Raw genomic sequence first — 24264 nt, forward strand, 5'->3', positions numbered from 1 at the left:
GATGTCAACGCAATTGGTCTATAGTTATTAGGTTTTGCAGGATCTTTCCCTGGTTTCCTAATAGGAACTAACTGCTTCCTTCCAACTTTTTGGAAGTTGTCCTTCCTCCCACACTCTATTATGTAATCTAAGCAGTCTTCCTAATGCAATCTCACCGCGTCTGGTGAGGCTTTATCGGCGTGTTTTCTCCGTTTGTGATCTTTGAATCTTTATTTTGAAACGTGATAGCACAGCTAACAATCGGATAAAACTGTTTATTGACAGAAAAGGACTGTACATTATGCATTTCAGTAAATATACATGGAATCATTACAGCGCTGTGTGAATGATCATTTATTTGTTTGTTTCACGCTCTGAAGGTCATAGCAGCCGCAGCTATCGTTTTAGCTCAGCTCTGGTCCAGGGATGCAAAGATGTTGGCAGGAAGAGGTAGTTGGATACAGGGATGGCTCAGCTGATGAGGTAAGAAGATGCTTTGAATCAGTATACCAATACAGAATGCATATAAATGGAATGATATAAAGCTGGAGGATGTGGATTCTATTTTAGATTGTGATAGACCAGATTTATTTTATAATGTATTCAGTCTTCTGTATCCTGAAAGAATAACACTGGATTGTAGAAAACACAAAATGTGAAATTGGTCCAATTCGCTTATGCCATTTTGTATATTACTACTTAGAAAAACATAAAAATGAAACATAATTCAATCAATAATCAAGAAAAGTGCTTATGGCACATAGTAAAATAGAATTATTGGGGTAAAGTGTTTTATAAAACCTGTTTTTGCAAAGGAAACTCAAAATGACATGTATATGCAAAAAAGGACAATTTGACTCGCTTCACTTATAATGCAATAACTTTTTCTGGGACATTTTGGCATCTAATGGCATCAAACAAAGTAAATTGCAAAGAGATGGACCTAATAGAACCTGAATTACAGATTTTTAAAAATATATATATATTTTTTTTAAATCAAAAAGCGCCTGTTTTTTTGTGTTTATTGTAATATTTGAAATATATATAATGTTATTTATAAAGAATTACACTCATATTTTGAAGTTCAAATGGTTTTCTTTACAATGAAACCATTTTGTTTTCATTTCCTCCATTGTATGTGTGTAGGGTAAACATTTGAATTTGAGTATGTCATGATTGTAAGTGGTTAAATATTGAAATATCAGTCTCAACCAAGATGATGAACCAATAAACTCAACATTGTATCAACGCTACCTTGCTATCGGGGTTGAAATGTTTGTTCATGATGTGCAAATGGGTGTAATTTTGCATTAGGCTACAGCTCAATTTCACAACAGAGAGCGTGTCAAGGCGTGATTCAGTCGATCTGAAACTATGAATGCTTTAAGCGGGGACTGAAATTTTAAAGACTGGCAGGAAACTCAAGCCAGATCAGATTCAGATTTACAACAAATGATGTAGCAACAGTGACACATATTCCACATGTCCAGTAGGCTGTAAATCTGCAATATTGCCCTGTAATTCATTGTATTTTTCTAGAGCTTTCTTTCTTTTTTTTTCTTTTTTTTAAGAATGATTTGTTTATTCTGCAAATACAGAGTATGTTTCTAAAAAAAGATCCTCACTGTTTTCACCTTGATTGTTTCTCCCAATATAATGTGACTTACTGTGACTTACTAGAAAGTCATCTGGTTTTACCTGTCGTGTGACTGTGGAGAAACCAGTGATCATCCACTTCTTGTAAAAACTCCACTTTCATACTTCTAATTTTTCAAAGGGTCATAATGTTGCATATACCTCCAGGTCTGAAATGCTGTTAACAGAACACTCTTTAAAGATGTTCTGGTATTTTGAGTATGAATAGTGTTGACTGTACATAATGTCTTTCTCATATGGTGGCGATATAGAGGTACCTATGTAAGTAGGTTAGAATTATGAAAGTACATGCAAGTCCATTCTCTGATTAGATAAAGCACCAACTCATAAACAGGGCAATACAATGTCAGTGCAGAGCATCTGGTCTTGGTTCTTTAAAATAAAGATTTTATTTTTAGAAAGTTCAGTGGTTATGGAAATTTGCTCATTGTTTGCATTACATAATTGCATTACACATTCACACATATTTTTATATATTTAATCCACAATCCATTACCGTATACTGGCACTATATATGGCGATGGACAGTGGATTAAATGTATAAAATTGTCTGTGAATGTGAATGCTAGATTTGGTAGGAACTTCATCACTTCGATCACAAATGTAAAAGAGTGCATTTACATTTGCATTTAGTCATTATGCAGATGCTTTTATCCAAAGCGGCTTACAAATGAGGACAATGGAAGCAATCAAAATCAACAAAAGAGCAATGATATACAAGTGCTATAACAAGTCTCAGTTAGCTTAACACAGTAAATGTAGCGAGTTTTTTTTTTTAAATAATTACATAATACATAAAAAGAAAACAGAATAGAAATAATACAAAAAGATTAGAAAAGCTAGTATTACAAGTTTTTATATATATATATATATATATATATATATGAAGAGGGATTGAGTTGGGCAGGTAATTCCACCAGGAGGGAACATTAAATCTGAATTTGTATGAATTTATTTATAAATGCATAATTTAGTAGATGAAGCTTTAGGTCAAAGTCAGCGTGAAAGCACAATGTAAGCCTGCAGCTAGTTCACATACACACTGCATGTGACCGGTGACTAACTGGATTTAGGTTATTCATGTCATGATGTAAAAAGCAAATGAGTGATTGTGAGGAACACAAACCAGTTTTTCAGCTCTGTCTCGATGATTGTCTGCTTACTTCGTCTTTGTCTTTGTCTATGCACACAGGTTCCCTCTGCCAGTTAGATGGTACGTTGTCATAATGACCATAAAACACAGAATGTGTCTTCTATGTATGAAGAATTTAAAAAATATAATTCATATATTCCTTCTCTCATCAGTATGTGGCCGAGCCCCCCTAAACAATAAGATTGTTGGAGGGGGGAGGGCAAAAGCAGGGGCTTGGCCGTGGCAGGTCAGCATTCATGTCGTCGGCTTTGGTCATCACTGTGGCGGGACTCTCATCACTAAAGACTGGGTTTTATCTGCAGCTCACTGCTTCCAGAGGTATGAAGTTTAAGGCTTAAATAAAGCTTATATAGTGGTGGACAGTATTTGTTTTCACTTCATTACTGTACTTATGTACATTTTTCAAGTATCTGTGCTTTGTCAGAGCATTTGTTTTGAGGAACTTTTACTTGCATTCCAAAGCATAATATCTTACTTTTCCTCCAGTACATTTCAGTACTCCAGTACACTTTAGTCGTTCCTTCTTAATGCGGCATCCGATTCGTGAATGAACAGATTTTTTTCAATGAACTGAACGTTTCATTCACATACTGGACTGAATGAATTGCAGCAATTCTCGAGTCAACAACTCGCTGATTCAAATGATCCAGTTTCTAGTTAACAATTCAGAGAATTCAGAAGTCTGACCGACTCAAAATGAGCCAAGAATGGAGATCATGTGAGTGCGACTGATGGCGCAAAAAAAAAAAAAGTATTAATGCCAAATTATTAATGTCATGTCATAATAAAACTTGAAATGGCCTGAAAACATGACGACTGTGCCAGTTTTTAGTGAGCATTCAGCTTGATGAAATGAAAGATATACCTTCGTTTCTGTGACAGAGCTTTTATGATGATGACCCAAAGATAAGTTGACCATTAAAAAGAACAGCTGAACATAAGTTCACAAATAAAATATATATATATATATGTTAAGATTAGTTAATTTGTTAACTAACATAAACAAACAATGAACATTTATTACAGTATTTATTAATCTTTTTAAACGTTAGTTAATAAAAAAAAAGTTATAATATTAGCAAATAGTACTAATATTAACAAACAACTTTTGATTTTAATAATGCATTAGTAAATGTTCAAATTAATATTATTAAGATTGGTATGGTGTAGAAGTAATGTTCATTCTTTGTTCATGTTAACTAACTAATGAAACACTGCAAAGTGTTTCCAAAATATTGTTCAAACTGTTACTGCCTTTAGTTATTATTTTGGAATAATTTTAAAATGCATAAAAACACTATGAAATGTATAATTAGTATTAAAAATATTAAATAAAAGATAATATTAATAAAATACAAAATAGAATTACAGTTGTTCTCTCTTTTATATATAATGTGTAAACATTAAGTGTAACAGGGACATACACACACACACACACACACACACACATTATATATATATATATATTGATATTTTAATATATTGAATATTTTAATATATTGAATATTTTGACAAGTCCCCCTCCCCCAGGCATTTTGAGTAGTAGGGTTATATAAAGTATATAATACAAAATTGTTATATATGCTAATGTTACAAAATAATCATTCATTGATCAGTACTTTTACATTTTAATACTAAACTTCATTGAAAATCAAATACTTTTGTACTCTCGAGAAAAAAATCAAAAGGAGTATTTAGTACTTTTTACTGGAGTAATATTTTATTAGGGTTTCTGTACTTTTACTCAAGTACTTGTTTTTTTGTACTTCGTCCACCACTGAGCTTATTGATACTAGTGTGATTTCTCTGTTGTCAGATTCGGTGTGTCTAACATTGTGATGTACTTCGGGCGTCTGCGCCAATCCGGCTCAAACCCTTATGAGACAAACAGGACAGCGAGACGAATCATTACCCATCCTAATTATGATGATTATAGTCTTGACAATGATATAGCACTGATCCAGCTCTCCTCCGCTGTGAATTTCTCTGATTACATTAGGCCGGTCTGTCTGTCTACTGCAAATAGTACATTTGATGCAGGTACAGAGAGCTGGGTCACTGGATGGGGCAGGCTACAACCTGGAGGTGAGTGAACATTCGCTGTAAACCTCAACAATTCACCTAGAAATAGTTTTTAAATGCCGTAAACTTTGCCCTCTCATCTGTGTCCCAGGCCAGTTTCCTAAAATTCTGCAGGAGGTGATGATACCAGTTGTGAGCAAAAGTGACTGTAAAAACGTTTATGGATGGTTCTTCACAAGGAATATGATTTGTGCTGGATTGTTAAATCAGGGAGGGAAAAGTATTTGTCCGGTAAGATACCAGTCACTCATTTTAACCCTTTTTGATGCAAAGCAATTTACAAAACACTACTCAACTGTGAATTAAAATTAAGACCTCAAATGAAAGCAAGAGCACCCTCAGTTGAAGCTTTAATAATAGCATATTGGTGGAGAAACACTCAATATAACTTACGATTAGCATACATTTTAGGTTGGGGGAATGGTTCTGTTCTGGGCAAACACTCCCTGCCCATCCACGCAGCCTAGCATGGATAGGAGCAGGGAGAGCTGAATCCCCGCCCTAGGGTAACAGAACAGAACCAACATCAATGATAAATGTAGCAGATACCATTAATGTTCTACGTGATTATTTTAACAACATGATTCAGTGGTCTGCCTCGATATATTCACTGCCAAGTCCTGACTGGACGAGAGGAGGAGCTGGGGATGGAGGTGGGTGATTAGTTCCTGAGCGAAGCGATAGCTGCTGAATAATGACTGAAGGGACCTTATGAAGGGAATTATGATTGGTGTCGTGATCCTATAGGTAGATGTGGATCAGCTGAGTGTCAGCTGATGCGAACTTGACTAACATGGCCTGCCAGAACTATCGCTACGCTCCAAAAGGATTCTAATTTCAACAAGCTCTTGTAGTGTTGAGCAATGTAGCCTATATCACAGATGCCTATATCATTGATTTCTTGGATGCAACAAGTTTTTGTTGAGTACGGAGCTGAGCTTGCGAGTTATAATAAAGATCATGTACACACAATGTAAATAAGACAGCAGCTTTTTAGAGACTATAAAAGGTGTATCCTTGATCGACTTCTGCATAGGATACACCTGTGCATTTTTTTCTTATAGCTCCTCTGGAAGCTTCCTCGCTCCTCGTACCTCACGTCCTGGTGTATGGTGCAATTAGAGAACTGAGATCCGGGTCATGAGCTGGAGGACAAAGGAGCAAGGATACGAGGAAGCACCAGTTTGAGATACACCCTAGGTGATGAGAAAAATGCTCAGCACTCCAACTAGAAGTAATTGAAAAACAAAATGCTTTAGTGGAGACACGGCCGGCATATTTTAGCATTGGGCTACACTATTGCATATTTACAGTATGTCTATAACAGTTGTTTGCTATATACTGTCAGAGATATAAATGCTGACTATTTGTCAATACAGGGAGACTCTGGAGGGCCAATGCTCAGTAGGAATGGCTCCCTGTGGATTCAGTCCGGCATTTCGAGTTTTACTCGAAAGTCTTATTTTCAAGTCTTACACAGGTAGCAACCCACCTGGAATTGTTGCATTCAATCCAACATCCAACTCCAACTATGGAAGGGTTCCCAACCTCTTCTTATTCCCTCTTTCTCTTATATTCTCCATCATTCCTTTCACCTCTCACTCTCACTTCCTAAAGATAGTTTGAACAGTAATTCTCAGGGTTCTTTGATGAAGAGGACAGTTCTGCTGCCTGTACATGCTCTCTAAATAGGTGAAAAGAACAGTTAATAGCAGATATATAACAATGGCAATAATTTTTTTATGTTTATATGTCTGATAACCAGCAAAACCTAAATAGGGTCTGATGTATAAACGTTGCGTACGCACAAAGTGGACATAGAAATGTGCATACGCAATTTTCCATGCACATATCAAGATTTATAAAAAATTAACTTGGCGTAAATATGTGCGCACCATACGAACACTCGAGACCATGCGTACGCATGCTTTTACTGGAGTGAGCGAAATAATGAAGTAAACAATGATTTTAAAGTCTGTTTACATTTGATAATACACATTTAGATTAAATATGACACTCTCATTAATGGAGTCAAGCACTGAAATTTCATGAAATCATTATCCACAAAAAATTTTTCATATGAACTTAAATAGAAATATTTGTAGTGGATGTGCTGCTTTCGAATAATTTTTCTGTGGTATGATGTGTTTTAATGTTTTAACCACAGCGAGGATTACTTGGCACATGGTGCATTTGTTCTAAATAGCATGTTCTGAGAAAATATTTTTTTGCCGAATAATGATCATTGATGTGAACGTGACTTCGTCTGATGACTTTGGAACATGGACATAATGACAGACATAATAACATAATGACAGTTGGGGAAAGTTACTTTTAAATGTAAAGCATTACAATATTGCAGTACTCCATAAAAAAAAAAATAATAATAACTGCGTTACTTAGTTACTTTTTTATGGAAAGTAATGCATTACATTACTTTTGCGTTACTTTTTTTCACCTGGGCTGGGCTTGCTTATTTATTTTTAATAACAGAAAACCCAAAAGTTATATTTTTGGTGACTGTAAAGGCCCTTTTACACCAAGAGTGAAATTAATAAGTTTAGGCTGAAGAAAAGGCCTCTGCCTCTGCACTCACTCCCAATTTCTCTCAACAGGGGACAGGAAATAGATGTCACGCACAGACAGACAGCATACTCTTAAAAATAAAGGTGCTTCAAAAGGTTCTTCACAGCGATGCCATAGAGGAACCATTTTTGGTTCCACAAAGAACCATTCAGTCAAAAGTTCTTTAAAGAACCATCTTTTTCTTACTTTTTTATAATCTGAAGAACCTTCTTTTGCCACAAAGAAGCTTTTGTCAAACAGAAAGTTTCTTCAGATGTTAAAGGTTCTTTATGGAACCATTTAGTTTTAGACAAAAAGTTCTTCTATGGCATTGTGAAGCACCTTTATTTTTAAGAGTGTAGCCTAATGATAACCCCTTTCCAGTATAGTGACCAGTGTTGGGGAAAGTTACTTTTAAAAGTAATGCATTACAATATTGCGTTACTCCCTAAAAAAAGTAACTTATTACGTTACTTAGTTACTTTTTATGGAAAGTAATGCGTTACGTTACTTCTGAGTTACTTTTTAAATCTGGGCAGGGCTTGCTTGTTTTTTTTTTAATATAAAAAAGTTCGTCTTTTACAAACATAAAAGCCCTTTCATAAGAAAAGTGAAATGAATACGCCTCAGGCTGAAGGAAATGTAAATTCACGTCTGTACAGTAGAAGGCGCAGCGCAAACAAATCGCATGAAGAATATGACGCAGGAGAAGAAAGTTCAACACTATTCAGCAATAACTAAAATCAAACACAAATGTGTCATTTTTGATTATTAGTAAGGTTGAATTGGATCATCGTAGGTCAGTAGCAAAGACATTGGTTAATAAAATGGGATTAAATACATAAATTATATTTGTCTTATTTAACATATTTCATTATTGCAGGTTTGTATAATATTCTGAGTTTGCATTTGACTGTTTCTATTCATTTTGAGGAATACTGAATCTGTTTTTGTGCACGTGAGATGAGTAAACACATGTTCATATTTAGTCTAGAACTACAGTAAGATCATGTTCACACACAACGCTCTGCACTTACTCCGGATTTCTCTCAACATGGCAACACCAGACCTGTCAGTCAATACATGGAAACAAAGTAACTAGAGTTACTTATTTGAAAAAGTAACTCAGATGTTTCCTTCTAAATGAAAAAGTAATGTGTTACTTTACTAGTTACTTAAAAAAAGTAATCTGATTACGTAACTCGCGTTACTTGTAATGCATTACCCCAACACTGATAGTGACACACTCTATTTAAAAGACATAATTTGAAGAAAACTGTAAGATATGCACATTTTATTTTCGAAATATTTTGTGATTGTGTCAATCACAAAATATTTCGAAAATAAAATGTGCATATCTTACATTTTCCTTCAAATTATGTATTTTAAATAGAGTGTGTCACTCTATTTATGTTATGTGTTTTAAATAGAGTGCTGAGTCAGACAGTTATTTACAATGCAAAAAAAATAAAAAAAAATAAAGGGTCCATCTCTTTCCATTAAAATCTATATGAACATCCTAAAAATATGTTTACCTTTGTCACGAATCCGGTCCATGAACTTCCGTCGGCTAACCATCAGAGGTCACCCTTCCCATTTTCATTGACTCTCGCACTCACACTGTTGCATATCATCCCGGACTACATATCCCATCATTCACAGCACTGATTGCACACAGCTGGTTCACTAATTGCACACAACACTGATTGCACCCAGCTGTTTCATATCACTCCCTCACTATTTAACACTCACTCTGATCCCTTCCCTCTGCCGAGTATTATTTAGCGCCTATCTGTTGGTAGCTACACTACAGAGCCCTCATTAGCCTAGCCTAGCCTAGTATTGCCTTGCCTGTTTTGTCGGTTTCTGGTCTTCGCCTGTTGTCCTGGATTTACCCCTTTAGTCTTGTCCATTTTTGATTCTGTCTGCCGATCGTCGACCTGCGCTAGCCCTAGGACTATTTTTGTGTTTTGCCCGCCATATACCTGTTTGTCATTGTTTGACCATGCCTGTTATGACCACGTCTCTGTCTTCTGCTTAATAAAGCTTTGCAAATGGATCCGCAAGTCTCAGGTCTCGTCAGCCCCGTAACAACCTTATAGGCAAAAATGCATAAATTTGATTTGTTTAAAACAATTGAAAATACTATGTGGTATTTTATTTTACTATTTAGTGTCACATGTATGGAATATGCATGGAAATGATATGCAGATGACGTTATGTATCGTAAATACATAGGCGTTCTATGCTCCATATATGGTTATTTTGGGGAGGAGACAGGGTGGAGATTCATGTACGCACAATCTTCCTCTGACTGAGTATTACTAAGGGCAAGTTCTGGCGTAGGCTTTTGTGCGTACGCAAACTTTTAGGATGAAATCTACGTAAAGTTTTATACATGAGGCCTCTGGAGCTCTGCAATGTGATCTGGGATACTGAAAGCGTAATTATCAAATCTTGCTGAAATTAGTGCTGTCAAACGATTAATCGTGATTAATCGCATCCAAAATAAAAGTTTTTGTTTGAATAATATATGTGTGTGTTCTGTGTATGTTTATTATGTGTATATATAAATACACACACATACAGTATATATATTGAAAATATTTACGTGTTTACATGTCTATATTTATATTCATATAATTTATATTATAAATAAATATATTTAATATATGAAAATAACATATTTTTCTGAAATATATACCTGCATGTGTGTGTATTTATTTATACATAATACATATACACAGCACACATACATATATTATGTAAACAAAAACTTTTATTTTGGATGTGATTAATCGCAATTAATCGTTTGACAGCACTAGCTAAAATCTTGTAAACAATAGTGTACACAAAATTATGAAGCAGCACAACTGTTTCAACATTGATAATAATCAGAAATGTTTTCTTGAGCATTATATCAGCATTATATCAGGATCATGTGACACTGAAGACTAGAGTTTGATGCTGAAAATTCAATCAATTACACTTTACAATGCATTCACATAGAAAACAGCTATTTTAAATTATAATAATATTTCATAACATTACTGAATATTATGGTATTTCTGATCAAATAAATGGATCATTGGTGAATGATGAGCATAACAAACTTCTTTAAAAAACATTTAAAAAAATGAAAGATTCCAAACTTTTGACCAGTTGTGTATGCGTGTGTGTGTACTTGTTTTACTATACTTATGAGGGCAAATGCCCTCATTTATATAGTGAAATAATATGTCAACCCACTTGTGAGGACAAATTACTGGACCTCACCAATTAAAGATGGATGTTCAGGGTTCTTCATTCTCCATTGATGCCAATAAAGAACCTTTTTTTAGCCTACTAACTAAGGTCTAACAGTAGTATTGAGGTAAATAATAGCCTACAAAAGAAACTGAATTAATCAATTTCATAGTTTAGCCCCAGGGCTCATCACAGTAGGCTATATCTTGAATCTCCATTTTCTATTTATATATATTTATATTATTTTAAAAACAACAGTAAAAAAACAAGTTAAAAATAAATCTTAGTCTCTCTTAAAAGTGTTACAGTCTCTTCTTCAGCTTCCGGAAAAGAACAGTTTGTAAAAACTTCTGCTTTCCTTCATAAAAGAGATAGCAAACTACAAGTGACAGATATGCATTTTAAGACAATTGAACATAATATGAAACTTGTAAGAAATTACAATGATATAATTTATATAATGAAGCAAAACGATATACAAAAATAAAACTTTCTGATATTGTTGTTTCAGGAATGACAAACGTGAATGTAAAAAATTACGCTAGTGAATCAGCTGAATTGTTCCGCAAGTCATTTCTATGACTGACAGTGATAAATATTGTAGCAATGGACGGAATGAACTATATGACAAGCCAATGTCAAAATAGACCTGTGCATTAATGCATAGTAAATTCAGAGTAACAACACTACAGCAGAGACAAGTCTGTGTTGGCTGAATATATTTATCAGCTTCTACAGTTAAAGATAAGATACTTTTATTTTAAAATAAATACTTATTTAATTATTATACCATTAATAATTTACCTTATTTATTAATACTTCAGTACAGTAAAAGTACAAAAATGTGGCATAATAGTCATTTTATAATAAATCCAAAAGCAAGATGTGACAAACACTAGGGAGTGGAAATGGCAACTGAGCTGATGAGTGATCCTCTGCTGCCATCTACTGGTTATATTGGTAATTTCATGTCATTCTCATCTTAAAAATTTTTGTTTTCCACAAAGAGACACATTTTTGGCATTTTTTTTATTTTTGAGAATCTTTAAAGTGAATTTTACTGCACAACTGTAGAGTTAAAAAATAATATAGGCTTTAAAGGTCCCATATTTGACACCTTTCTGGAGTTTTATTTTAGGTTTTGATGTCCTTAAGAATATATATTTACGGTACCAAAAACCATCTCAATATATTTTTACAGCTACTTTCTCAGGAGCTCTGCTGAGAACAGGTCAATTTTGGCCTGTCTAATTAATTTTCATGAGCCTCTTTTCTGATTGGTCTGTTATTTTCTGAGTGAGGCACGGCCAGGCCAACCACAGGTAACTAGGGTCAGCGACGTCACAGCGCTAGCTGGAGTCAGCAAAACAAAGGGGAAACTGGAGGCAGCCCATTCAAACCAGCGCAGATTCAGCTACATAAGGAGCTTAAAATATCATCTTGTTGTGATGTTGGGTGCCAGAATTGACGTAATACAGCCTCAAATTAGAAAACCATCACTAGTTTTCAGGCTGTATACCATCAGCTTTTCTCTGCATCTATGTTAGTTCTACCCATAATGCAGTGGTCCAGCGCTCAACTCAACCTGGACATGTGACCTGTTACGCTTCTTATTCTTATTCTTGTTTTATGGTGGGTGGCATCCAACGTTTTAAAGTGCATTGCTGCCACCTACTATACTGGAGTGCGGACCAGAGTGACTAACAGAAACTTAAAAATAAATAAATACAAATTATACTTTATATTCTGTTTATTTACCCAGTTTCCCTCAAGAATACAATGAAAGAATTATAATTTCCTATAATTTGACCGAGCATTTGCTTTGCATATCTCCTGTGGTGACCTTCTGAATATTTCTCTTTCTGTAATATATTTTTGGCAGTGACATAGTAGCCTACATGTTCTACTGATTCCTCCTCCTGACAACACTCACACAGACCTGTGGGATGTTTTCCAATCAGACATAATGTCTTATTTAAGTCTTGTGTGACCCAGCCTTAATCTTGATATTATATTTTCCTCCTTGGTACTTCGCCCTGTCAACTTCATCCTTCCCACTTCCTTCTGGATGGTATAAAGATGTCTGCCTGTCTTTCCCTTGTTCCATTTATCTTGCCATTTGCTGATGACCTTACTTTTAATTATTGTCTTTATTTCTGTTTTACTAAATAAAATGTCAATTGTATTTTTCTGCCTGATTGTTTCCTTTGCCAATGGACCTGTTACGCTTCAGTAGTAACTCTTTCTTAAATGACCCTTCACTTTAAACATTTTAAGGGAACACATTCTCTACTTATTGCATCGTTATTCATCAACAACAAATCAGTTAGTTCAATATCCCCATGTGTGCTATCAGCTTTCATTATAATTTATAATTTTGGAAACAGATTATGATATATTTCAGTCTTAGATGATTGAAATCCTGCAATATGATGAGCTGAAATGATAAATGATTAATATCATTAATGTAAATTATATTACTGAGTTCAGTCACACCTGAAGATCATTTTACGCAGAAAGAAATAGCTCTACTATGAAAACACTCCAACGCAGCCTCTTCCAAAATATAGAAAATTGAAATGACCCGGCCAAATCACAGACTTGTCGATTTGCAAGGGAGTAATATTATCACAGGACCTCGGTGTTCGGCGAAGAATATGTGCGGGGGAATTTTTACTTTACAAATTACAGACATATATATATATTCGTATATATATCGTATAGGTATATTCGCACGGGATTAAGATCACAGACAAGTAACCTCTGCGATTATTACAAATGACTAGAGGTCACCACACTGTAAAAAATGACCGTGAATTGACGGTATGATGACGGTAAAAGACTGTAAAAATGCTACAGTAAAAACCTGTTAAATGGTTAATGGTAAATTCCCCTACTATATACGGAGAAAAACTGTATTGGACATTACATGTATTGAACATTAATTTTACGGTAGTATACCATTTTTGGAAGTGAAAAAGATTGTATAATTTACAGTGAATAACCGTAAATTGACATTCCCAGAATTCCCTGCGTTACATTTCAAATTTGATGATTTTTTGTTGAAATAACTATGTTTCTTCTTAGTTTTTTCTTATCGGTTTTGTATATTAGGGTTGTGTGTTACACCTAATGTTGTTAAATGAATGTTTATTGCATTATTTCAGTTTCATGTGTGTTACCATGATGGTGTTTAGTGTTTGTGTGAATGACACTGTGCATCTTCTATATATTTACATTTACATTTAGTCATTTAGCAGATGCTTTTATCCAAAGCGACTTACAAATGAGGACAATAAAAGCAGTCAAAACTAACAAAAGAGCAACAATATATAAGTGCAAATGACAAGTCTCAGTTAGCCTAACGCAGTACACATAGCAAGGTGTGTGTATGTATATATATATATATGTATATCCACACATTTTAAATAAAAAAAGAAGATAAATGTAGATAAAGTAGAATTAAAATAGAATAGAAAGTGCTAGAGTTAGAAGGTCAAATAAAGGTGAATATATGTTATTATTTAAAAGCTGCTTGTGATGGGCTTTGGTTCATCATGTGACTTTCTCATCATCACCTGCATTTGGTGGTTATCAGTGTATTACAAAGGTACAAAACAGATTTCAGTACTTCAATAGGTTGGTATATTAACATTATTTCAGTTAATGAAATTATGGTATTTAACTGTGAATTTAAGTTAAAACCGTAAAATCTAAAACTAGTTGCTATCCTATTTTTTACGGTAAAATTCCGGCAACCACAGCTGCTGTTTTTTTACCATAAAGTTTATGGAATAATTTATTCATATAATTTATATTATAAATAAATATATTTAATATATGAAAATAACATATTTTTCTGAAATATATACCTGCATGTGTGTGTATTTATTTATACATAATACATATACACAGCACACATACATATATTATGTAAACAAAAACTTTTATTTTGGATGTGATTAATCGCAATTAATCGTTTGACAGCACTAGCTAAAATCTTGTAAACAATAGTGTACACAAAATTATGAAGCAGCACAACTGTTTCAACATTGATAATAATCAGAAATGTTTTCTTGAGCATTATATCAGCATTATATCAGGATCATGTGACACTGAAGACTAGAGTTTGATGCTGAAAATTCAATCAATTACACTTTACAATGCATTCACATAGAAAACAGCTATTTTAAATTATAATAATATTTCATAACATTACTGAATATTATGGTATTTCTGATCAAATAAATGGATCATTGGTGAATGATGAGCATAACAAACTTCTTTAAAAAACATTTAAAAAAATGAAAGATTCCAAACTTTTGACCAGTTGTGTATGCGTGTGTGTGTACTTGTTTTACTATACTTATGAGGGCAAATGCCCTCATTTATATAGTGAAATAATATGTCAACCCACTTGTGAGGACAAATTACTGGACCTCACCAATTAAAGATGGATGTTCAGGGTTCTTCATTCTCCATTGATGCCAATAAAGAACCTTTTTTTAGCCTACTAACTAAGGTCTAACAGTAGTATTGAGGTAAATAATAGCCTACAAAAGAAACTGAATTAATCAATTTCATAGTTTAGCCCCAGGGCTCATCACAGTAGGCTATATCTTGAATCTCCATTTTCTATTTATATATATTTATATTATTTTAAAAACAACAGTAAAAAAACAAGTTAAAAATAAATCTTAGTCTCTCTTAAAAGTGTTACAGTCTCTTCTTCAGCTTCCGGAAAAGAACAGTTTGTAAAAACTTCTGCTTTCCTTCATAAAAGAGATAGCAAACTACAAGTGACAGATATGCATTTTAAGACAATTGAACATAATATGAAACTTGTAAGAAATTACAATGATATAATTTATATAATGAAGCAAAACGATATACAAAAATAAAACTTTCTGATATTGTTGTTTCAGGAATGACAAACGTGAATGTAAAAAATTACGCTAGTGAATCAGCTGAATTGTTCCGCAAGTCATTTCTATGACTGACAGTGATAAATATTGTAGCAATGGACGGAATGAACTATATGACAAGCCAATGTCAAAATAGACCTGTGCATTAATGCATAGTAAATTCAGAGTAACAACACTACAGCAGAGACAAGTCTGTGTTGGCTGAATATATTTATCAGCTTCTACAGTTAAAGATAAGATACTTTTATTTTAAAATAAATACTTATTTAATTATTATACCATTAATAATTTACCTTATTTATTAATACTTCAGTACAGTAAAAGTACAAAAATGTGGCATAATAGTCATTTTATAATAAATCCAAAAGCAAGATGTGACAAACACTAGGGAGTGGAAATGGCAACTGAGCTGATGAGTGATCCTCTGCTGCCATCTACTGGTTATATTGGTAATTTCATGTCATTCTCATCTTAAAAATTTTTGTTTTCCACAAAGAGACACATTTTTGGCATTTTTTTTATTTTTGAGAATCTTTAAAGTGAATTTTACTGCACAACTGTAGAGTTAAAAAATAATATAGGCTTTAAAGGTCCCATATTTGACACCTTTCTGGAGTTTTATTTTAGGTTTTGATGTCCTTAAGAATATATATTTACGGTACCAAAAACCATCTCAATATATTTTTACAGCTACTTTCTCAGGAGCTCTGCTGAGAACAGGTCAATTTTGGCCTGTCTAATTAATTTTCATGAGCCTCTTTTCTGATTGGTCTGTTATTTTCTGAGTGAGGCACGGCCAGGCCAACCACAGGTAACTAGGGTCAGCGACGTCACAGCGCTAGCTGGAGTCAGCAAAACAAAGGGGAAACTGGAGGCAGCCCATTCAAACCAGCGCAGATTCAGCTACATAAGGAGCTTAAAATATCATCTTGTTGTGATGTTGGGTGCCAGAATTGACGTAATACAGCCTCAAATTAGAAAACCATCACTAGTTTTCAGGCTGTATACCATCAGCTTTTCTCTGCATCTATGTTAGTTCTACCCATAATGCAGTGGTCCAGCGCTCAACTCAACCTGGACATGTGACCTGTTACGCTTCTTATTCTTATTCTTGTTTTATGGTGGGTGGCATCCAACGTTTTAAAGTGCATTGCTGCCACCTACTATACTGGAGTGCGGACCAGAGTGACTAACAGAAACTTAAAAATAAATAAATACAAATTATACTTTATATTCTGTTTATTTACCCAGTTTCCCTCAAGAATACAATGAAAGAATTATAATTTCCTATAATTTGACCGAGCATTTGCTTTGCATATCTCCTGTGGTGACCTTCTGAATATTTCTCTTTCTGTAATATATTTTTGGCAGTGACATAGTAGCCTACATGTTCTACTGATTCCTCCTCCTGACAACACTCACACAGACCTGTGGGATGTTTTCCAATCAGACATAATGTCTTATTTAAGTCTTGTGTGACCCAGCCTTAATCTTGATATTATATTTTCCTCCTTGGTACTTCGCCCTGTCAACTTCATCCTTCCCACTTCCTTCTGGATGGTATAAAGATGTCTGCCTGTCTTTCCCTTGTTCCATTTATCTTGCCATTTGCTGATGACCTTACTTTTAATTATTGTCTTTATTTCTGTTTTACTAAATAAAATGTCAATTGTATTTTTCTGCCTGATTGTTTCCTTTGCCAATGGACCTGTTACGCTTCAGTAGTAACTCTTTCTTAAATGACCCTTCACTTTAAACATTTTAAGGGAACACATTCTCTACTTATTGCATCGTTATTCATCAACAACAAATCAGTTAGTTCAATATCCCCATGTGTGCTATCAGCTTTCATTATAATTTATAATTTTGGAAACAGATTATGATATATTTCAGTCTTAGATGATTGAAATCCTGCAATATGATGAGCTGAAATGATAAATGATTAATATCATTAATGTAAATTATATTACTGAGTTCAGTCACACCTGAAGATCATTTTACGCAGAAAGAAATAGCTCTACTATGAAAACACTCCAACGCAGCCTCTTCCAAAATATAGAAAATTGAAATGACCCGGCCAAATCACAGACTTGTCGATTTGCAAGGGAGTAATATTATCACAGGACCTCGGTGTTCGGCGAAGAATATGTGCGGGGGAATTTTTACTTTACAAATTACAGACATATATATATATTCGTATATATATCGTATAGGTATATTCGCACGGGATTAAGATCACAGACAAGTAACCTCTGCGATTATTACAAATGACTAGAGGTCACCACACTGTAAAAAATGACCGTGAATTGACGGTATGATGACGGTAAAAGACTGTAAAAATGCTACAGTAAAAACCTGTTAAATGGTTAATGGTAAATTCCCCTACTATATACGGAGAAAAACTGTATTGGACATTACATGTATTGAACATTAATTTTACGGTAGTATACCATTTTTGGAAGTGAAAAAGATTGTATAATTTACAGTGAATAACCGTAAATTGACATTCCCAGAATTCCCTGCGTTACATTTCAAATTTGATGATTTTTTGTTGAAATAACTATGTTTCTTCTTAGTTTTTTCTTATCGGTTTTGTATATTAGGGTTGTGTGTTACACCTAATGTTGTTAAATGAATGTTTATTGCATTATTTCAGTTTCATGTGTGTTACCATGATGGTGTTTAGTGTTTGTGTGAATGACACTGTGCATCTTCTATATATTTACATTTACATTTAGTCATTTAGCAGATGCTTTTATCCAAAGCGACTTACAAATGAGGACAATAAAAGCAGTCAAAACTAACAAAAGAGCAACAATATATAAGTGCAAATGACAAGTCTCAGTTAGCCTAACGCAGTACACATAGCAAGGTGTGTGTATGTATATATATATATATATGTATATCCACACATTTTAAATAAAAAAAGAAGATAAATGTAGATAAAGTAGAATTAAAATAGAATAGAAAGTGCTAGAGTTAGAAGGTCAAATAAAGGTGAATATATGTTATTATTTAAAAGCTGCTTGTGATGGGCTTTGGTTCATCATGTGACTTTCTCATCATCACCTGCATTTGGTGGTTATCAGTGTATTACAAAGGTACAAAACAGATTTCAGTACTTCAATAGGTTGGTATATTAACATTATTTCAGTTAATGAAATTATGGTATTTAACTGTGAATTTAAGTTAAAACCGTAAAATCTAAAACTAGTTGCTATCCTATTTTTTACGGTAAAATTCCGGCAACCACAGCTGCTGTTTTTTTACCATAAAGTTTATGGAATAATTTTTACAGTGCAGGTAATACTAATCCCGAGCGAATAGGGCTTTAGAGATCATTTTTATATGCACTAAATCCTGCTTCCATTAATGTGTAACATATTATACCGAATTTACACACATGCACATTAAGATGTTGAATGTAAACTCACAGAGAGAAGAACTGCTGTAAATGTTGCTATATAAATGCATTATTCATTCATTCATTCATTCATGTTTGACTCCATATGGAGAAAGACACTCCTCTCAGTTGAAATGACCTGTTCATTCATATCTGAAAACTGGCAGTTTACTGTTACACACAGACAGAAAGAACGAGACTGCAGCAAACATGTTCAGACTTTATCAAAAGCTGCAGCTAAACACATGAAACACTCACATACGAGAGTTGGATCATTTGTACTCCATTCAACTTTATTCAGTCTGATACTTCTGTCACAAAGGTAACAACAAATCATGAATTAAGAGTCATGTAGAAGAATAAAGTGTGTGTCTGTACTAGTGTTTTCCACTACAGGGAAAGTAAAACCCCTTCAAATACTGATGATGGACGAAAACACATAATACACTCAACAAAACATTCTGCACATGACAAAACACATGAACTCAAACACACATACAAAAGAGATACAGAATCACATACATTTGTAGCGAGCACTAAAAAATATTGATAAGTAGATGAAAGTTAAGCTGCAGCTAAACACTCACATACGAGAGTTGGATCATTTGTACTCCATTCAACTTTATTCAGTCTGATACTTCTGTCACAAAGGTAACAACAAATCATGAATTAAGAGTCATGTAGAAGAATAAAGTGTGTGTCTGTACTAGTGTTTTCCACTACAGGGAAAGTAAAACCCCTTCAAATACTGATGATGGACGAAAACACATAATACACTCAACAAAACATTCTGCACATGACAAAACACATGAACTCAAACACACATACAAAAGAGATACAGAATCACATACATTTGTAGCGAGCACTAAAAAATATTGATAAGTAGATGAAAGTAGATGTGCAATGAGGAATACTTATTCATTACAGTTTGTCAGCATGAGACCTTATTGTAAAGTGTTACTGTGCTGCGTCTGCTTTTCTTCACTAGTGTTTCCAGATATGATATTCATGTCAGATTCACACTCACTCTTGATACAGATTTAATCAAACACAGACATAATGGAGTAAAAAAAAGGCATTTATGAAAGCATCAAGTGAATAAACAGCAATGACAGTGAGTGGTATCTTGGTTTCAAGATATCAACAAGTAAAATGATCATTAATCAGAAAAAAGAAAAAGTTCAGTTGAAGGAGCTTGTCGGTAATCTTGTGTATGTGATCGTTATTGAGGTTTCTCACTGAATCCCACACAACATCTGTTTTGCTAGCTTCCGTGTGGCTCTGATTGCAAGTCGAACTGCCTCTCTACGACTGATTCCTATGCTCTCAGCCTCCTTTATGGCGCTCTCTTTCTCCTCAGAAGTCACCACCACCTTCCTCATGAGTTTGGCTACAGCTGCTATGTACATATCACCTAACATAGCATGCAGCGCTTCCTGTCGAGACTCCTCTGCTAAACTCCAATATATTGTCTGCCATTCTGTTAGAATGCCCTGTTTCTGTTTCTGTTTTAACTGCTCCAATTTCTCACGCAGTTTCTGTTTCTGAATCTCCCGAATGCATTTCTCTGTTCCTTCAAACAGGTCATTTGTAAAGTGGCCTCCATTTTCACTAACCATCATCTCTATTTTACTCAGCAGATCTGTGAACTGTGGGTAACTGGCAGATTCATTGTCTAAACAGAAGAATCGGTTTCCACAGCTCTGTACCAGCTTTTTAAGATCTGGATCACTTTCCTGTAGAAACTTATCAATGGTTTGATTTTTCTTATCTAATTGATCTTTGTGGGTGAAGAGGACCATGGCATATTTTTCTATCTGTTCTCCAAACACTTCTTTAAGCTCCTTTATTGTATTTTTCTCCTCCTCAGTGAATCGACCCACTTTAATCACAATAATAAAAGCGTGAGGTCCTGGAGAGGCGTACGTTATGCATTTCACTAATTCGGTAATAACCTCCTCTTTACTCAGTACATTATCATAAAGTCCAGGTGTGTCGATCACTGAGATCTTTTTGCCCATCCTCTCATTGGTTTCGGACTGACACTGTTTTGTTTGAGAGTTTGAGCTGATGGTGGATTCAAAAACTCTTTTACCGATGATGGTGTTTCCTGCAGCACTTTTTCCAGCTCCAGTTTTTCCCAGCAAAACCAGCCTGATTATGTTTTTCCTCTCAGGAATCTGAATGTCATCTGGATCTTCATCCACTGAACTTTCTCCTGAAACTACATGACAACAGTGTGATATTAACTGCTCTTCTCCTTTAAGATCAGTTTTACATTTAAGGCACTTGCAGATGCTTTTAACTACAGCACAACAAATATCAGTGCTTTAACTTTAATTGAACAGGTGAGCACATTATGTATTTCTGCAGTAATTTACAACAATGAAACAACTTACAATTTATTACAATGTCCTTGCTGCCACTCCTCTTCATTCGTTCCATGATAAATTTCCCATCGTTTTCCTCCATCATTCCTTCAATCTTCTGCAGAAGTTCTTGTACCTGATCATCTGATTTACTCCGGTTATTGAAACAGTGTAACTTTCCTCCACATTCAGTCACCAGTCGCTGGACATCCTCATGGTTTTTTAGATGTTCATCAATGGTCTGTGGTTCATCCAGTGCATCCAGTTCATCTCCACGTGTGAACAAGATCATGATGTATTTCTTAACTTCAGGACCACATAAACACTTAATAAAATCCAGGATCTCTTCCTCATTTTCCAGTGGTTTCTCTAGAGGAACGGTGAGCATAACTGCACTGAGACCGGTTGAACATTGAGAGACCAGCTGCTCTTTCAACATCTCCAGCTGCTCTTTAGTCAGATCTGGATCCAGTAGATCTGGACAATCAATCACAGCAACCTGCTTCTCTCCAATCTTTGCTACTGCATCACAAACTTCAGCTTCCTGCTTTTTAAGTTTAAACTTTCTTTCTCTCAGTATCGTGTTTCCAGACGAGCTTTTCCCAGAACCCTTTCTGCCCATCAGAAGAATCCGGATCACTGGATCATCTGGACTGGAGCTGATCGCTGACATCTCTGAAAGAATCAGAAAATATGGAGTAAGACTGTGTAGAACCGAAAAATACTACTTCTACACAGTGGTCTCCAAAAGTCTGAAAAATTGTTTCTAAAAAAAAAAAGTTGCGTTTAATTGAACGGGAACAGTTTTGTTACTATTGATGACAATTTTTACTGTTTGAAATAACAATTTAAACTCGTTTCTAGGTGCAACATTGCAGAAATAGAATCCAAAACTCGTCATTATCGACCACAGTAGTTTATTTTGGCTAAATCTGCAGTGCACTATCCAAATAATATTGCATGTCATTCTTCATGATTTGTGAAGTCTTTCACAGTACATTTTTGGTCAGTTAACCCTTCCCTGAGGCCGTAGCTTCACTGTTGTGAGTAGTGAAGTTAAGCATCAACTGACCAAAACTGCACTGTGAAGGACTTCACAAATCACTATAATGAAGTTAGGCACTCATGAAATGGTTAGCAGACCAAAACTGCACTTTGAAAGATTTCAATAATCAGAATAGTGATGAACTTAGGAAAGGGTTAACGGATTAAAATCTGTACTGTGAACTATTTCACAGTAGTCTATTTGACCCGACTAAATGACCATTTTTAAACTTATAAGCTTACAAACTATCTATACTGCAGTAGTTTACTGCTCGTTGTCACCTCGCTTAAAAGTGTCGTCTTGATTATTATCAGTAAAATACTACTGATAGTTCCTTGTCTGGTCAGATTATTGTATCCACCTTTTTCCTGAGTAACTGATGGATGATGGATTCTAACTTCCATTTGGGTGCTGTCGTGTTTATAGAAATCCATGTTAAAATGTGGTGAAAAGATAGACTGACGTAATTAAACTGAAACTCAATGTAACTAATGTAGGCTAACTAATCATCGACTGAGCCTAATCCATTCAGAATTTGTATAAAACGGTTCTCCTTCACATACACACTGTAGTGATTGACAGTGTAACCAAAGCAATGGACAGGGCAAAAATGTATGTGAAAACAGATGTGCATTAAGGTTAGAGCACCCTCACTAATTTCAGTCAATAATTCCCCTGCTGCTATAATTCCCTTCCTAAATTATAAAATCAGCTATATTTTTTACATGTATAAAGACCCACGTATACGATTTGATCAAAAATTAGGCATCATATTGTAAGTATAAATATACATTATTTTTTAACTAAATAATTGGCTTTTATAAGTACATAAAAAAAATATATATATATATATAGGATATATGAAATGACCTGCCCAACTCAATCCGAGCATCTGAGTCATTAGCCATCTTCAAGAATCGGCTAAAAACACATCTCTTCCATCTTTATTTGGCCCTCCAACCCTAGCATGCTCTATTCTAATTCTATTCTTTAAAAAAATGCCCCTTTTAGACTTGCACTCTATTCATTTATGAACTGCTTGTGTTCTTTAAAAAACACTAGCTTCTCTATTCTTTTTGTATTCTATCTATCTATTCTATCTATCAAGGGAAGTCCTCATAACTCATAACCCAAAGGTTGTGGGTTCGAGTCTCGTCCCGGCAGGGATTGTAGGTGGGGGGAGTGAATGTACAGTGTTCTATCACACCTTCAATACCACGACTGAGGTGCCCTTGAGCAAGGCACCGAACCCCCAACTGCTCCCCGGGAGCCGCAGCATAAATGGCTGCCCACTGCTCCGGGTGTGTGTTCACGGTTTGTGTGTGTGCACTTTGGATGGGATAAATGCAGAGCACTAATTCCGAGTATGGGCCACATGTCACGTCACTATTTCTTTTCCTTTTATTTATTATACAATTAACAAAAGCAAAAAAGTGGCCTCATAACTCATAACCCAAAGGTTGTGGGTTCGAGTCTCGTCCCGGCAGGGATTGTAGGTGGGGGGAGTGAATGTACAGTGTTCTCTCACACCTTCAATACCACGACTGAGGTGCCCTTGAGCAAGGCACCGAACCCCCAACTGCTCCCCGGGAGCCGCAGCATAAATGGCTGCCCACTGCTCCGGGTGTGTGTTCACGGTTTGTGTGTGTGCACTTTGGATGGGATAAATGCAGAGCACTAATTCCGAGTATGGGCCACATGTCACGTCACTATTTCTTTTCCTTTTATTTATTATACAATTAACAAAAGCAAAAAAGGCCTCTAACACTGGCTTGCTCTATTCTTTTTGTATTCTCTCCGTTTTCTTATTATATAATAATATTAAAAAACATGCTACGTGT

The 24264-nt window shown here is 34.9% G+C and overlaps 2 protein-coding genes across 2 annotated transcripts; one reads left to right on the plus strand and one right to left on the minus strand.

Annotated features, from left to right (window-relative positions):
• The first annotated feature begins 2736 nt into the window (after window positions 1-2736).
• Window positions 2737-7086, plus strand: LOC107561078 (suppressor of tumorigenicity 14 protein homolog). Its single transcript, XM_016245422.1, has 7 exons — window positions 2737-2746; window positions 2828-2848; window positions 2941-3106; window positions 4605-4873; window positions 4962-5101; window positions 6250-6350; window positions 7038-7086. Exons 1-7 carry the CDS (start codon window positions 2737-2739, stop codon window positions 7084-7086), a joined length of 756 nt encoding a protein of 251 aa, XP_016100908.1.
• Window positions 7087-20162: 13076 nt separating this feature from the next.
• Window positions 20163-22054, minus strand: LOC107561080 (GTPase IMAP family member 8-like). The gene is made up of 2 exons (XM_016245425.1): window positions 21409-22054; window positions 20163-21233 (listed from the first exon to the last, which is right to left on the minus strand). The coding sequence occupies exons 1-2, from the start codon at window positions 22049-22051 to the stop codon at window positions 20245-20247; spliced, it is 1632 nt and encodes a 543-aa protein (XP_016100911.1). The 5' UTR covers window positions 22052-22054; the 3' UTR covers window positions 20163-20244.
• Window positions 22055-24264: the final 2210 nt, after the last annotated feature.

Source organism: Sinocyclocheilus grahami, unplaced genomic scaffold (genome assembly GCF_001515645.1).
Source record: "Sinocyclocheilus grahami isolate Dianchi unplaced genomic scaffold, SAMN03320097.WGS_v1.1 scaffold757.1, whole genome shotgun sequence".
NCBI lineage: Eukaryota > Metazoa > Chordata > Actinopteri > Cypriniformes > Cyprinidae > Sinocyclocheilus > Sinocyclocheilus grahami.

Bases quoted from the DNA above. Each gene is read 5' to 3' on its own strand.
- LOC107561078 (XM_016245422.1), top strand. The intron at 4,874-4,961 runs GTGAGTGAACAT...TCTGTGTCCCAG, and splicing joins GGGCAGGCTACAACCTGGAG to GCCAGTTTCCTAAAATTCTG. The intron at 5,102-6,249 runs GTAAGATACCAG...TTGTCAATACAG, and splicing joins GAGGGAAAAGTATTTGTCCG to GGAGACTCTGGAGGGCCAAT.
- LOC107561080 (XM_016245425.1), bottom strand. From the start codon at position 22,051: ATGTCAGCGATCAGCTCCAGTCCAGATGATCCAGTGATCCGGATTCTT. The intron at 21,234-21,408 runs GTAAGTTGTTTC...GTTGTCATGTAG, and splicing joins CAAGGACATTGTAATAAATT to TTTCAGGAGAAAGTTCAGTG.